The 14,467-nt window shown below is 38.0% G+C and overlaps 1 protein-coding gene across 3 annotated transcripts in view; it reads right to left on the reverse strand.

Annotated features, from left to right (window-relative positions):
* The window catches only part of Tnip3 (TNFAIP3 interacting protein 3), a 36,806-nt gene that overhangs the window by 4,128 nt on the left and 18,211 nt on the right, over window positions 1–14,467 (reverse strand). For 2 of the 3 annotated variants that reach the window (XM_028782480.1, XM_028782478.1), the window contains one exon: window positions 9,975–10,031. In XM_028782480.1, the coding sequence (XP_028638313.1) occupies window positions 9,975–10,031 (57 nt within the window). Of the gene's footprint in view, window positions 1–9,974; window positions 10,036–14,467 lie in introns of all 3 variants that reach the window. The other variant, XM_028782479.1, reaches the window with a different exon arrangement.

Genomic DNA, 14,467 nt, shown 5'->3' on the forward strand with positions numbered 1-14,467 from the left:
ATAGAAACTTAAAATTACACATGCTGGCTTTCAGATTAAGATCATTACAATTTACTTGAGAAAAAAGCTTTCATATTTGACTCTATTTTATTTTACCTATGTTGTAGCTCAGGAGTGCTCATGTTCTTGGTGGTCCTAATATGGGATTTGCTGTCAGGCTGTGAGTTTTCATATGTGCTAGCCAGTAACCAGCTGTAAGCATGTCAATAAGTTATGTAATCTTCTGCATCTCAATTTTCATATTTAAAAAACATAGACAGTAATAATGCTTACTTAACAGGCTTACTATGAAGCTTTGACAATGTAATATATATATATATATATATATATGTATATATATATATATATACATATATATATATATATTCACCTAAAATAATGTTTGCCATGCAGTTAGTGTTATGGCAAGATATGGAAGATATGTTTAATTCCCAAAGCTTGAAAATATATGACTCATTCTGGAAATACTGTGAGGTCTTTGATTATGTGACTGGGTGGAGAAAAGGCAGCACCCTTTAAGGTGATCCCTTACTCCATAGAACCAATCTCTTTGCTGTAAGAGGGAATTTGAGTGTGAACACAGAGGAAGATGGTCAGGTGAAGTAGAGATGGAAACAGAAGCTTTGGCTGCATCAGCTGTTCTAGTGTTTACTTGACTATATTTCTTCATCTAAGAGGCAATCCCTTAGTCATGTCTGTGAGGGTGTATCCAGAAAAATGTAATTGAGATAGGAAGACCTACCTGAATGTGGGCAGGGCTATCCCATGAGCTAGGGTTCTGGACTGAATAAAACAGAGATTGTGTGGAACACCAGCATTCATCTCTTTCTGCTTGCTAACTGCTGGCACAAGAAAATCAGCTGCCGCATGTTCCTGAGACCACATGTTCCCTGACATTGTGGATCAAACTCTAAGCCAAAATAAATCCTTTCATGTTGCTTTTGTTAGATATTTTGTTACAACAATGAGAAAAGGAATTAATATTCAGAATACCTGGAGCTACCCCATGTTTAAAAAGGAAAGGAAAGAACCTCTCTTTCAGAGTTTTTAAGGAATCCTGACCTTCCCAACACTCTGATTTTAAACTACTATGAAGGATGTTTCTGTTCTCTGACACCACCTAGTTTTGGGTCTATGTATTTCTATTCCTACAACACAAATCTGGTCAGTGTTTAGTACTCAACAAATGGTCAATTATGATGTTTAGACTCTGGTCTTTTCTACTTCTAGCATATTCTCAGAGTTCCTTATTTCATAACCTAACTCATTAAGCAAACTTTAATTCTGCACTACCTGATAAGTTGGTAATGCACTCAAGTGCCAGGCATGCAGTGCAGCCAGCCAGAGCTCCTTCATTTGAAGACAGCAAACAGCATGTTTTGAAGTTAGACGGATTCTGTTATGCCATAGTCATTCTTGAAATATGGAAACAATTTTGTATCTCATTACAACAGCATATGAAAGAAGATGGAAATGTACTTTGTAAAATCACTTTTGTAAACAGGAGCTCCCACTCATTGACATCTGTGGATTCCCAAACATGAAAAAGCTCATTGTTTTGTGATGTTTGGTTAGGAGGCAGGAGATTCTCCAGTGCCTTGGAAATGTTCATTGACTTCAATATGTCTCGAAAGCATTCAAAAATAACAACAGACAGTAGATGAGATCAAGGCTGGAAATTAGGTGACTGGAAGATTATGCCAGGTGGTACTCTGCTCCACTTCCTCTATGACCCGCAACCCACTGTGTGAGCAATTATTCTTCCCAAAATGTTCCTGGTACTCAAGTGTTGATTCCAAAGATCCTGCCCAAATGTCTCTAAACTTTCTTCCAGGAAGCACCCAGTCTCTGCACAACTAGGGGTCCTGCAGGAGACACTTTTGTGGGATGGTGATAGATGGAAGTAGAATCAGGTTGTATGAGCTGTGCTGTCTTGAAGCCCACAGAGCAGAGAGGGAGGGAAATAGAGCACCTATGTGCAAGAAGCTAGGGCTCATGCTGACACTGAGAACTGACTTAGAAAGCATTCTGAATCTACTCTGGCCCACCTCAGAGATGCTACTTAAGGTAAAGAATGGTCTGTAACAGTTTCTGAGTGTGACTTATAGAAATTTACAAAGAGTGCACAGCTCTGTATTTATTCTTGCACCCGTCAATGATTGTTTAAAAATTGCAATTGTATTAAAACCTCTTGTTTATCTTTTACATTGTATGAAGCATTTCCAGGTAAGATGGCACCCTACAGGTATTTCTGTGCAACCCAGTAAAGGGAAAGAATCAGAAAAAAATTGACTAACTTCAAAAACGGAGAGTTGGAAGTTCACAAAGGTAGTATAGGGTATTTTAAAAGAAAAAAGTGATAGGATATTTTAAAAGAAAAAAGACAAGGGGGAGGGGGTGGCATGTTAGCCACAGCTCCAGGCATGTGGTTCCCCAGAACAGAAAGAGAGGCAGAAGTCTCCTTCAGAAGGTCAGCTAGGAGAGCTCTGTAAAAAGAGACTGGCAGTCCTGTTCTCAGGGCAAGCCATGGGCCTCAGCAACCTCAAAGCAAGTTGCAGGTTCTGGTGAGACAGAGATTCCTGCAATTTGTAGGGATCTCATTTTGTAATGCATTATTGCTTGGAGGACAGGGGTCTGGTGCCATTTATAACAACAACCTATTGTTTAAAGCAGCTGTCCCAGTGACCTTAGCACACAGAGAAATCCACAAGACCTCAGAAACCTGAATTTAATTTGCCACAGGGTAATAGACTGGTTCTGAAGGCAGTTTTGAAACCGTGGCAGGCAGATGATGCTGAGGCTAAAGTACCAAGCTCTGTGGCAGGCTGCCAGGAACAGATCTCATGAATGAAAATAACCCTGGTATCTGATATCCCTTAGAGCAAGGTTAGACAACCTCTGGAGCCACGTATTTCTGGTCACTGCCATAGAACCTGAAAATTTTGAAGCCCTGAAGGCTGCTTGACACTCACAGCTGCTGTATCTTTTCATCAGAGTGATTACACCCTTAGGAGGACTTGAAAGAACAAGCACAAATCCCTTCAACAATGACATCATAGGAAAGAATAAATGTCATCAGAAGAGTAGCTAAACAAAGGAGAACTAGTAGGAAATTCATCACACCCCAAGCAGCAAACCAACCTTTGATACAGGCCAGGCCAGAAGGGGCATATCAAACAATAATCCAGCCAGGCAGAAACAACCAACAACATTTCAGAAATTGGCAAATATCTCTCAGTGATAACCTTAAATGAAAATGGTCTCACCTCACCAATAAAGAGATCCAGTCTGGTTGACTGGATTATAAAACTAGATCCAACCATCTGCTGTCTTCAAGAAACACAGCTTACTGGTAAGGACACCACAGACTGAGAGTCGAAGGATAAAAGATAATATATCAAGGTGCAGAAGTGAAAAGCAAGACAAGACTCTACACAAATTAAACAAAAGAAAGACAAAGAAGACTCAAATCAATAAAATTATACTTTAAAGGGGGACTATTGCATAAGACGCCGGTGGAATTCAGAGGATCATAAGTTTTTCTTATATTATTTATTATTATATTTATGAAAAGCAGGAAACTATAGAAAAAATAGATAAATTCTCAGACACGTACGACCTACTAAAATGATTTCAAGGATATATTTTAAAATCTTAAATAGATCCAAGCAAATGATAGGTTTAAAACAGTAATAAAAGGTCTATCTATGATGAGAAAATCAGGACTGGATGGATTGACAGCAAATCCCTAAAAACATTTAATAAAGAACTAGCACTAGTATTTCTCGCACTCTTCTACAAATAGACAGGTAAGGAACACCACCAAAGTCATTCAGGGAAGACCCTATTATTCCAATACCCAAACAGAATAAGAACATTGTAGATGCATAAGCTATAGTCATGTTTCATTCATGAACACAGATGCACAAATTCTCAATATGTTTTTGTGGATTCAATGACACATTAATAAGACCATTCACCATGATCAATGAGGCTTCATTTTGAAGATGCAAGGTTGGTTCCCTGCACAAGTCAGTAAGTGTGAATAAACTTCAAGACTGAAATCACACAATATTCTCAAATAAATCCAGGAAATGCATTCAACAAAAGTCAACATCCCTTTATAATAAAAGCACAGAAGACAGTAATGACTAGGGGAATACAACTCAATATAATAAAGGCATTTTCCCACAAACCTATTGTCATCAGAAAGTAAGGAAGAAATCTTAATGGGAGGTGGAAGAAAGGACAGCAGAGTACATGTGCCACATGAGTAGAAGGGAGAGCAAGAAGTCAGGTCAAAGTGAGGGTGGGGAATGAATAACAACGAAACACAATGAACCATGTGCTTTAAAATGCCACAACGAAACCCATTACTGTTTCTGCTATCCTTAAAAATAATTTTTTAATGTAGCCTTGTTTGTAAAATATGAAATAAGATACACGGAGTAATTTCCAAATAAATATCCAAAGTATAAAAACCCCTGTAATTCCAGCTTTAATTTTCATAACAGGAATAATTGTAATGGAAGATACTGGATAGATAATAGATAGAAAATATTATTTTATTACTTCCATTAATTAGAAACAAAAAATAAACTTGTCAGCAACCAGGAAACTGATAGCAACAGTATTGTCTGATCTTTAAGGTGCACGTGTCAATTAATGGCACATGCAATATCATATTTTTGTGTATCTGCCATAGACTCAAATCTTCATACTTTTAGAAATATACCTAGGGAACATATCAGTGTGCTAAAAAGACACCTCAGTATCAAAACCTACATAGGATTCAACCTATGTATCTATTAATACACAAACAGATAAAGAAATGTGGATTATGTACACGATAGAATATTATTCAGTCATAATATAATGAAACCCCATCATCTACAATGGAATGAACAGAACTGAAGGTTGCTATATTAAGTGAAATGAGCCAGACACAAAAAGACAAATATCAAATATTCTCTTCTACATATGAAAGCTATACTCTTTTATTTCAAAACATAAGAGTATGTGGTAGGAATCACTAGATACTAAGGAGGAGAGCTAGATAAAGTACAGGATATCTATCTTACACTCCACAGACACAAAGAAGCTAAATAAGAAGGAAGGCCCATGCAAAGATGCTTGAATCTCACTTAGAACCAGGAATAAAATAACCATAGGAGGCAGATGGAGGGAGGGAACTGGGTAGGAGAGGGAATGGGGAGGAGAATTGGGGGAGTCAGGATTAGGTGTGGGGAGAGACAGGAAAGAGGGCCAGAGGGCTAGGAGAATGAATGGAAATCTGTAGCTGCTGGGGGTGGCAGGACTTGCCAGAGACCTGGGATGGGGCAGGCTTCCATGAATCAATGGTGATGGCCTTTACTGAGACTCACAGCAGTGGGGATATGGAACCTGATGAGACCACCTCCTGGAGGCAGGCAGGAAGGGCCAGTAAGGTGATAGGGACACCAATCCACCCATAAAACTTCCAACCACAAATTTTTCCTGTCTACAAAGAAACTCAGGGACTGCGGATGGAGCAGAGACTGACTGAGGGAATTTTTCCTATCTCTGCTCCATTCGCAGTCCCTGAGTTAATGGCCAACTAATAACTGGCCCAACTTGAGATCCATCCCATGAGCAAGCATCAATCCCTGACACTATTAATGATTCCTTGTTATGCTTGCAAACATGAGTCTAGCATGGATGTCCTCTGAGGCAAACTACATTATTGACTAGTAAATATATTTGTTACCATGTACCAAAACAAGGACTTCTATCATTAAACTATGAGATGTATGCGATGGTCACTTTTAATTGCCATTTAACACAATCTGGAATCAACTGGGAAGGACTCCTTCAACAAGGCGCTGTCTACATTAGGTTGAGCTGTAAGCATGCCTGTGAGGTATTTTTATACATAGGTTGAGGTGGGAAGAGCCAGTCTGACTCTGGCTGTTTTCAAGAGCTGGACAGGGGATGGAATAAAAAGGAAATATTAATCCATTGATCTAGAGTGTAAGTCAAGCTGTGAGCCAAATAAAGCTTTTCTTCCTTATGTTACTTTTATCAGGATACCTTGTCACAGCAACGGGCATAAAACCAAGACAATTATAAGACAATTATTTCTTTGTAACCATTACTGTTAAATTTTTATACCAAAAAATCCAAAACAACTGAGTTAAAACTATAGATCTAAAGGGAGTTCCCAGTCAGATGAATCAAAGCATGGCAGGATTCACTGGTAGAGTTAAAGACAACATCTGATTCGTTGTGACAAGGACAATTTCAGACTTGATCAAGAAGCCTGACTTAAGCTACGAAGTAGTTACAAAGGAGAAAGAGAGCAGTAGGAACACAAACAGTTAAAAATTCTGAGTAAGGGATTTATTTAGTATCTCTAACCAACAAACAGTCATCCTCTGGCTATATCCAGTCACAGCCAGTGACAGGACTGTCTGGGAACAGAGAACGCAGGTTTCAACAGCAGCTGCCTGAGAGGTTCTGCCAGGCCTTTCATGCACAGGTTAGGTAATATGTTTATTAATACTTATATATAGTACTGTGCCTTTTACTTGCGATATTCTAAATATCAGATAAAGAATACACAATACCTTCTGTTTGCATTAAACAGTGGTTTTTATCCTCTCCTTTGGAGCAATTATGGAGCTTATAGAATGAGTTTATTACTTTTGAAATATAATGAAAATTTTAGAAAAAGCCATAATGTATGCTGTGAGCTCAAAGGAAGTCAAAATTATTGAAAATTAAATATCACCCAGCTAATTATCCATTTTTAACATTTTAATGTAGTGATGGAAATTGAAATTGAAATCCCAAGGTTTGCACTCTTTTGTATAAAAGAATCTAAATTTAGTCTTAAATTGCACTGTGAAATTTAAATTGTCACTACAATTCTCTAAGGCTCAGTTTACTCACATATGGCTGGCATAAAATAAACCTATGTTATAGTATTTCTCAGAATATACAATAAACCATGTTATAAAATGACTTGAGTTGGTACATTACAGGTTTATTTCTTGATTTTTTGTTATCATTGTAGATACTATCACACATTTTTATAACACAAACCTCATTATACTTATGTAGGCAGATATGTTAGTAGATCTTATAAAACTGAAAAGTTTCATTTTATATATTTTATTTAAGTTGTGAATATCAACATAACTAATTCATTTTATGTGATTATTATTTTCTGTAACATTTGATTAGAAGGACTTTGGTAGTGATGTATAGATTACTGATTAGTAATCTTATTTTACAGTGACTGAAACTGTAGCACATGGAGATAATATCTTATTTTCATTGCAGACCAGTAGAAAGTGGAAAATTATACCATGTAGCTATTCAATGGATTTCAAAACTACAAATGTTATAAAATGGCCCATGTTAACAAGATGCTTTCTAATACATTTCTTCATTATAGGGGAAAACCTAAACTTTGCTGGTTATATTTGTAGGCTATCTTTTGTAGAAATCAAAGCAAAATGAACATCTAGTATGTGCTTGAAAAATATCTGGACATTTTTCTATACAATCTTTATTTTTATGTTTCTTTATGATGCTAATTATAACTTGACAGCCTTTACTACTCTCAGTATTGTTGTATGGTGCTCAGTGTTAATTGTCAAAATCTTGAATCTCCTGGGAGATAAGCCTCTAGGTATACCTGTGGAAATTCTTTTGGTTACATTAATTGAGATAGGAAGAACTGCCTACCATGGGAGGCACCATTCCCTGGCTGGGGATTCTGTATACATACGGAGACAAGGAACTGAGGGACAGCATAACTTCATTTCTGTCTCTGTTTATTGACTGTGGATGCAATGTGAGAAGCTGTCCAACATTCCTACCAACAGTGGCTTCTCCACAGTTGTACAATAAAATGTCAAAACTGTGAAGTCAAATAAACCCTTCCTTCTAAGTTTTCTTTTGTCAGAACATTTTATCACAACTGAAGAGAAACTAAGACAAAAATTAGTACCTAAAAAAGAAGTGAGGCAATTGCTATATAAACACACCAATGAAGGTTGTCCTTTAAGCTGTTATGACTGAAGCATTCAATAGTTTTGTGCTTGGGAAAGAGAGCTTAATAGTCATTTTTCTGGGATCTTGGGGAACAAAGATGTTAAGAAAAATGAAGAAAATGTGTGTCTGGATCATGAAGTATCAAAGCAGGATGGGAGCTCTATTAAAGAAGGACTAGGAGGCATTCATGTGAAGTTATAGCAAAGAATCCGACTACATTCTACCCGTGTCCTGAGAACTTCCATGAAGCTGAACTTCATAAAGATATGAGTCCTTAAAGAATTGGACTAATTTGTTTGGTCGGTGGAGAGAATGGAAACAAGGTTACAGTTTCACAGAAAGAGTGTAGACAACAAAGCAGCTATAATTGTTCTTGAGAGTAGCATCACTGAAATGAACAATGGCACTCTACACTGGAATAGTATAAAAGATGACTTTTAGATAAAAACCCACTCACTAAAGACTCCATAAAAATGCAAATTTATATGAAAAGAGAAAGCTTGAACTGAGAAAGCAGCTGAGGGAGTTCCCTGTCCTTCAAAAGCAGGAACTTAGGAGAGACCTTTCCAAAGGTCAACACACAGAAGCTGATGCAACTCCAGTCCAAGCATCCTAGGTTCCATCTAATGGTAAGAACAGAACTTGACAGGGACATCCACATGCTATTAGGTTAGAAGCATGAAGGACAAGGTTTTATGTGTTTTGGAGTTCTGCTCCATTCTATGGTTTCAGAGAGCATCTAAGGCCAGGGAAAGTGTGGCAAGATCCAAGACCCTGTAATGGACGTCTTCAAGAGAACATTGTGTGATGTTGCAAGGGTAGAGCTAGGTGGCAGTATTGACTCCAGGATATTAGAGATTCTCAGAACATGGGATATTTGATGCAGAGACCAGTAGCCATGGATTGTTGCCAGACTGAGAAAGAGGCTATGTGCAATGCAGATGACAGAGTTGGAGAGGTGGAGCATGTTAAAGACAAAAAAAATCATTATCTCAGCTTCGAATTAACTATGATAACATTTCAAGTATAAGTTGAAGCTACAGAGCTTATCCTGAGGTTTCTAAAAAAAGTCCCATCTCTGACAATGAACAAGATGGAGTAAGTGTATGTCATGTAAGGCTTTAAAGTCTAAGAATAGAATAATAACTTAGTTTATACTACCTATGCCTGGATGGCCCCAAAGCACTATACAAACAAGCAGAAAGTAAGGTTAACTGTACAGAAAGGAGGGAAGAATAGTAAATTAAAGGAAAATGAGACTTACAGGTGCCTTCAGTTTTGAGTCTTTTGCAGATGACACTTACTATTTTTCCAGCACCATGTGAGATGGTTGCTGTAAACAGCTCTGGATGAACAGAACTGTTCCTTAGAGTCTGGCATCACATCCCAAGGGAAAGCAGTTCTGAGCTTTGCGGTTCTGTCAATGACATTTGAAACATCTGCTTTGCTGGGCTTGGTGGTACAGCCCTGTAAATCTTGCTCTTGGGATATCACAGCAGGATCAGGAACTCAAGCTCATCCTTAGCTACATACTGAGATTGAGGCTATTATGCTATGTGAGACCAGGTCTCAAAACAGAACAAACAATAGTCTGCCTTGGGGCCTCCTGGATTGTGGGTTTGCACCTGTTTTTCAGGGTAGGATCAGAGTGCTGTTGCTATTATAGGGTGCTGTAAATGGTTGCATTTCAAGTGTTATCTCTAAGTCACTGACTTGGAGTCTAAAATAGGAGCAGAACACAGATTTTGGACACACTTTTTGTCATCTCAACATTGTTTGAAGGAGTTCACTCCAGACCACAAATTAGAGTTGTGTGTACAACACAACTTCACAGTAAGTTCTTCCCTGGTACAAATGGATGTGGAAGAGGCATTCCCTAAGGATCCTTTTCGTATGTAAACATGTAGGAATGCCCATTAAAGCTGTTGTCTTACCATGTGGCTTGTGCTGTACATGTGGAGGAAGCTGGTTGAGAGCATTCCACTGATAGTCTGGCTGTCGGGAAAAACAAAGCACTGTTATAGAAATACAGACTTCAAAAAAAGCATGGTGGCACATTGAAATATAATTATACTCGATGGCTTTTGTTAACTAGCCAATGCGCAAAAAAAAAAAATCACTTTAATACAAACCTTTTGCCAATCTTTCTCATTTTATTGCTTTACTGCAACTCCTTTGCCTGTGCTAAGTTAGAATTCTTATGACTTGGTAGTTGTATATTTTCTATCTCTTCCCTCCACCTACCATCCTGATTCCTTTTATTCTCTCTCCTTTTCTTTCTTCTCTCCACCCCCAACTTCTCTATTTTCTTAACATTTTTGTCAATTTGGCATAAAGTATAATCACAAGGAAGAGAAAAACTCAACTGAGGCATTGGTTCCATCAGACTGACCTGTGCGCACATCTGTGGGTATTCTTTTGGCTAACAATTGATATGGGAAGGCCTAGATTACTGCAGGCAGTGCCATCCCTGGGCAGATGGTCCTGGATTGTGTAAAAAAGCAAGCTGTGGAAGCCTTGGGGAACAAGTACCATTTCTTAATGGTCTTGGCTTTAGTTCCTGCCTCTAGGCTCTTGCCTTGTGCTCCTACTGTGGCTTTCCTCAATGAAGAACTGTGTGATGCAGATGAATGAGCCACATAAACCCTCTCAGCCTCAAGTTGGTTTCAGTCAGTGTTTTATCAGAGCATCGGGTAGTAATTAGAACATCCCATTCCCTCTCTCTCTGTCTCCACTTCCTCTCTGTCTTGAAATGGTGTTTTTGAATCTCTGAAGAAGTATAAACATCTCTTAAAACGTCTTTCTTGCTGAAGCTCCAGAAAAGGTCATGGTGCAACAGGTACTCTAAATGGAATATACATTTTTTCCTTGAAAATTTCTCCTAAGTTTCCACTTACCTGTTGATTATTCGGAAACAAGCCAGCTGCACTGAATAAATGATACTTTGTTGGGTTGGCTAGTTTTATATCAACTTGACACAGCTATTGTCACCTAACAGGAGGACACCTCAATTTGATAAAATTTAATAAAAGATCTGGCTGTAGGTAAGCCTGTAGGGCATTTTAATTGGCCCATTGTAGGTTGTGCTACGCCTGGGCTGGTGATCTGTAAGAAAGCAGGCTAAATAAGCCTTGAGGAGCAAAGAAGTAACCAGCTTCATGGCTTGCTGTGTCTGTGGTCTCCGTATTAGCTCCTGCTTCCATGTTCCTGTCAAGTTTGAGTTCCTGACTTGCGTTCCCTCAATGAATTATGATTCAGAATATATAAGAAATAAACTCCTTCCTTCCCAATTTGTTTTGGATCATTTTGTGTCATCACCATAATAGCAGGCCCAACTAGCAAATGTATCATCATCCTAAACTGCCAAGAAAATTTTAAGCCACCGGTTTGGTATTTAACCTCTCGGAATGAAGGTTAGTCAGATCTTTCAGCTCACTGTAGCCTGACCCACCTCAACCCTCAGACACCCAGGCATTTGACTCTTTGGCCTATGAAAGAACTACAAGAGGAAATGAGATCAGCTCTGTTTCTTTATCTTCTTATTTATTTTTAGATGACTCAAGCAGCACATGATGCAGCTAAGTGATGTGAGCCCTGGATTTATATTCCAGGAGACCTGCCAACAGGAGGTAAGAAAATGTAATCTTACCAACATTATTAGCTATGATTTAATTCAGGTGTAGATTTACAGAAATATGAATTACTCTTTTAAAATTCTCCTTGAGGTTGGGTTACACTGATTTCATTCAATAGAATACTGTTTAAAATGTAAGCCTTTACTTTGCCTTCATCAAATACTGACTTTTTTCATGGTAAGTTATGATCTGAAATCTCTTACCTCTTCTAACACACCTGGAAAGTTTAATACATCATAGGACATGAGTTTTTTCCTTCTTCCTGTTAATGAAGGCTGACAGAAGCAGCTAACCATCTCTCTTCCAACATAAAGTTGAGTTTTTCATGTACCTTGTTTTTCACAAGACTATCAACTTTCTCACACTGTAGGCACAACTCTTTTTCCTTATGTTTCCCACAAACTTAATTTACTTCTACACCCTTGAGAGAAAATTTATAAGGAGTGATGGCTGTGATGGAGGAGGTTCAGATGTGTCTCTGGTAAAGACTGAGAAAGTGGAGAAGTCAGTAACAAAGTTGTAGAGTAGATGTGACCAGAAACTGGCCACATCAGGGAAAGAAACAGTTTCAAAGGGACCTCACTAAGTTCCTGTTTCCTTCTGCTTCCCAACAGGTACCATTTGCTCCTAAAGGAAAACGGTTTAAGTTATACTCTTACACAAAAGTACCACGGTTCCAAACAACCTGGAGAAACCCATTTCTCTAAGTGCTTTGCTAGAAAAACTCTACCTCAAAGCCTCAGAGCTGAAGTATGACTATATTGTTAATAAAACATAAGGGCAGAGAGTTGTCTGTTCATTCCAAGATGTAGAAAATGTATGACCATTCCACCTGAATGAGGATTCCACCCGTACTGGAAAAGCAGAGTAGACTCAAACATAGTGATTTATAGGGGCAAGAAATATTGCTCCTTGGAAGGATAGCAAAGATGCTTGGGTTCTGACTCATTCAGGTTAATGGTCCAAATCAATTCTGCTTACAGATAATTATTCAACTATCCTGGAAGACACAGCTACAAAGAGGAACTTTAGTGAGTTACTCTTTTCTTGGATCTTCCAAGAAAATCCCTTTTTAACTAAAAAAGGTCAAAACTCTTTTGCATGTACCTTGCAATATTCATGGTAATTCAATAGCACTTTATAACAGAAGAAAACATCATAGTTTTTTTTGGTTTGACTATATTTACTTTGTTTGTCTTATATGTAAAAATGTTCTTTGGGTAGTGTCGTATGTGATAATTGAGAATGGCCCATGTAAAATATATTTGTTCAAGGAAATAGAGCTCAATTTGATATCTTTTACTTAATCTATTTGTATTTATATGTCCTGTGGGTTCAGTATCCCAATGAAAATTATCGTTGACATGGACCATGAGAACATTACAAGTTATAAGTTAGATGAAAGAAATGTTCACAATCATTTCTACCAACAGAGATTCCTATATATACATATTTTGGAGGAGGAAGTCTTATTTATTGCATGCTTCCATAGATGCTGTTCTGGCCCTGAGGCTTTTGGGACTCCTAGATTCCATAGATAAAAAACTAAGCCACAGCTACAGGTTGGAAGACACATCTGGGGAGAGTGAGACTATCAATTTACTAGAAGTGAGTGAAACTGAGAAGTTACACCAACTCTTCTTGTATACAACAAGCCTTTGTTTACATCTGAAGGCTCAGCCTAATCCAGCATAATACCTGCTCAAAACAATAAATGTCAACAAAAACTAAGGAGTGGTAGAAGGGTCTCATGAAGTCTTTCCCAGGATGGCATTATCAATAAGGAAATTGAGAACACTTGAAAAGTACATACAACTAGCTTTGTTTATGAGTTCTCTTCATAGAGGGGCATCTTTAAAGGCAAACCATTACAGACAGAGATGTTAATGTGAGAATTTCATGCAGGTGTTTACTAGTGGAGAGACACAATGTCTAGTTAGAGAAGTAATGGGGAGGGGGTGGTTCTATGACAGAAGGGAGTTCCATTTTTTAGGGATAAAGCCCTTGATGTAGTTTTCCAGATTATATTATGCAAGTAACTGAGAGAAACAGCAAAGAGGCACATTTCTCAGGTGCTTATGGGTTTGTGAAGGAAATTGCATTTGCTAGATCACACTCTGACACATCCTATGTGCCTGTGATACACTCTGAGAGGTACATGGGTTTCTTTACATTCTCTGTAATTCCTGAGTATTATCTATTCACTGACATTTTAGGCATAGCAAAAGATGTGAATAGTTTTGGACCTTCTACTGCATTACTGAAAAAAAAAAAGGATGTCATCGAGACAATGGGAAATGTTATGAGAGTATAAAAACTGTTTATAAAAGACAAGAGGCCTTATGCATGGCTCATGATACCTATTTTAGTTGCTTGCCTTCGTAGTTTTTCTTTCTGCATCTGACAAGATTTTGTCTATAGAAAAAATGATATTATTTATCAGGAGATTTCAAGTCATTAGTTCCAAAGTTGATCTTGACCTAGCTATGAATGGCTAACTCAGAAGCCCAGAGATAGGTGTGTTGCCAGCAGTAATTTCACATGAAAGACACTGCCCCTGGTTGTGATATGTTGATTCTATCGTGAAATTCCCAACTGCAAGTTAGAAATTCAGCTAACTTTAAGTTGTTATACAAATTTGTCAGTTCGTATCTTTCTGTCATGATGAAACTATTTAGATACAAATACAGAAATTTTCACTGTTTGCTAAATGAAATTGGAATTGGTCAGCCTGAAATTGAGTGCCTCTCTCTCTCTCTCTCTCTCTCTCTCTCTCTCTCTCTCTCTCTCTC

The sequence above is a fragment of the Grammomys surdaster genome, unplaced genomic scaffold, assembly GCF_004785775.1.
Source record: "Grammomys surdaster isolate TR1022 unplaced genomic scaffold, NIH_TR_1.0 752, whole genome shotgun sequence".
Taxonomy (NCBI): domain Eukaryota; kingdom Metazoa; phylum Chordata; class Mammalia; order Rodentia; family Muridae; genus Grammomys; species Grammomys surdaster.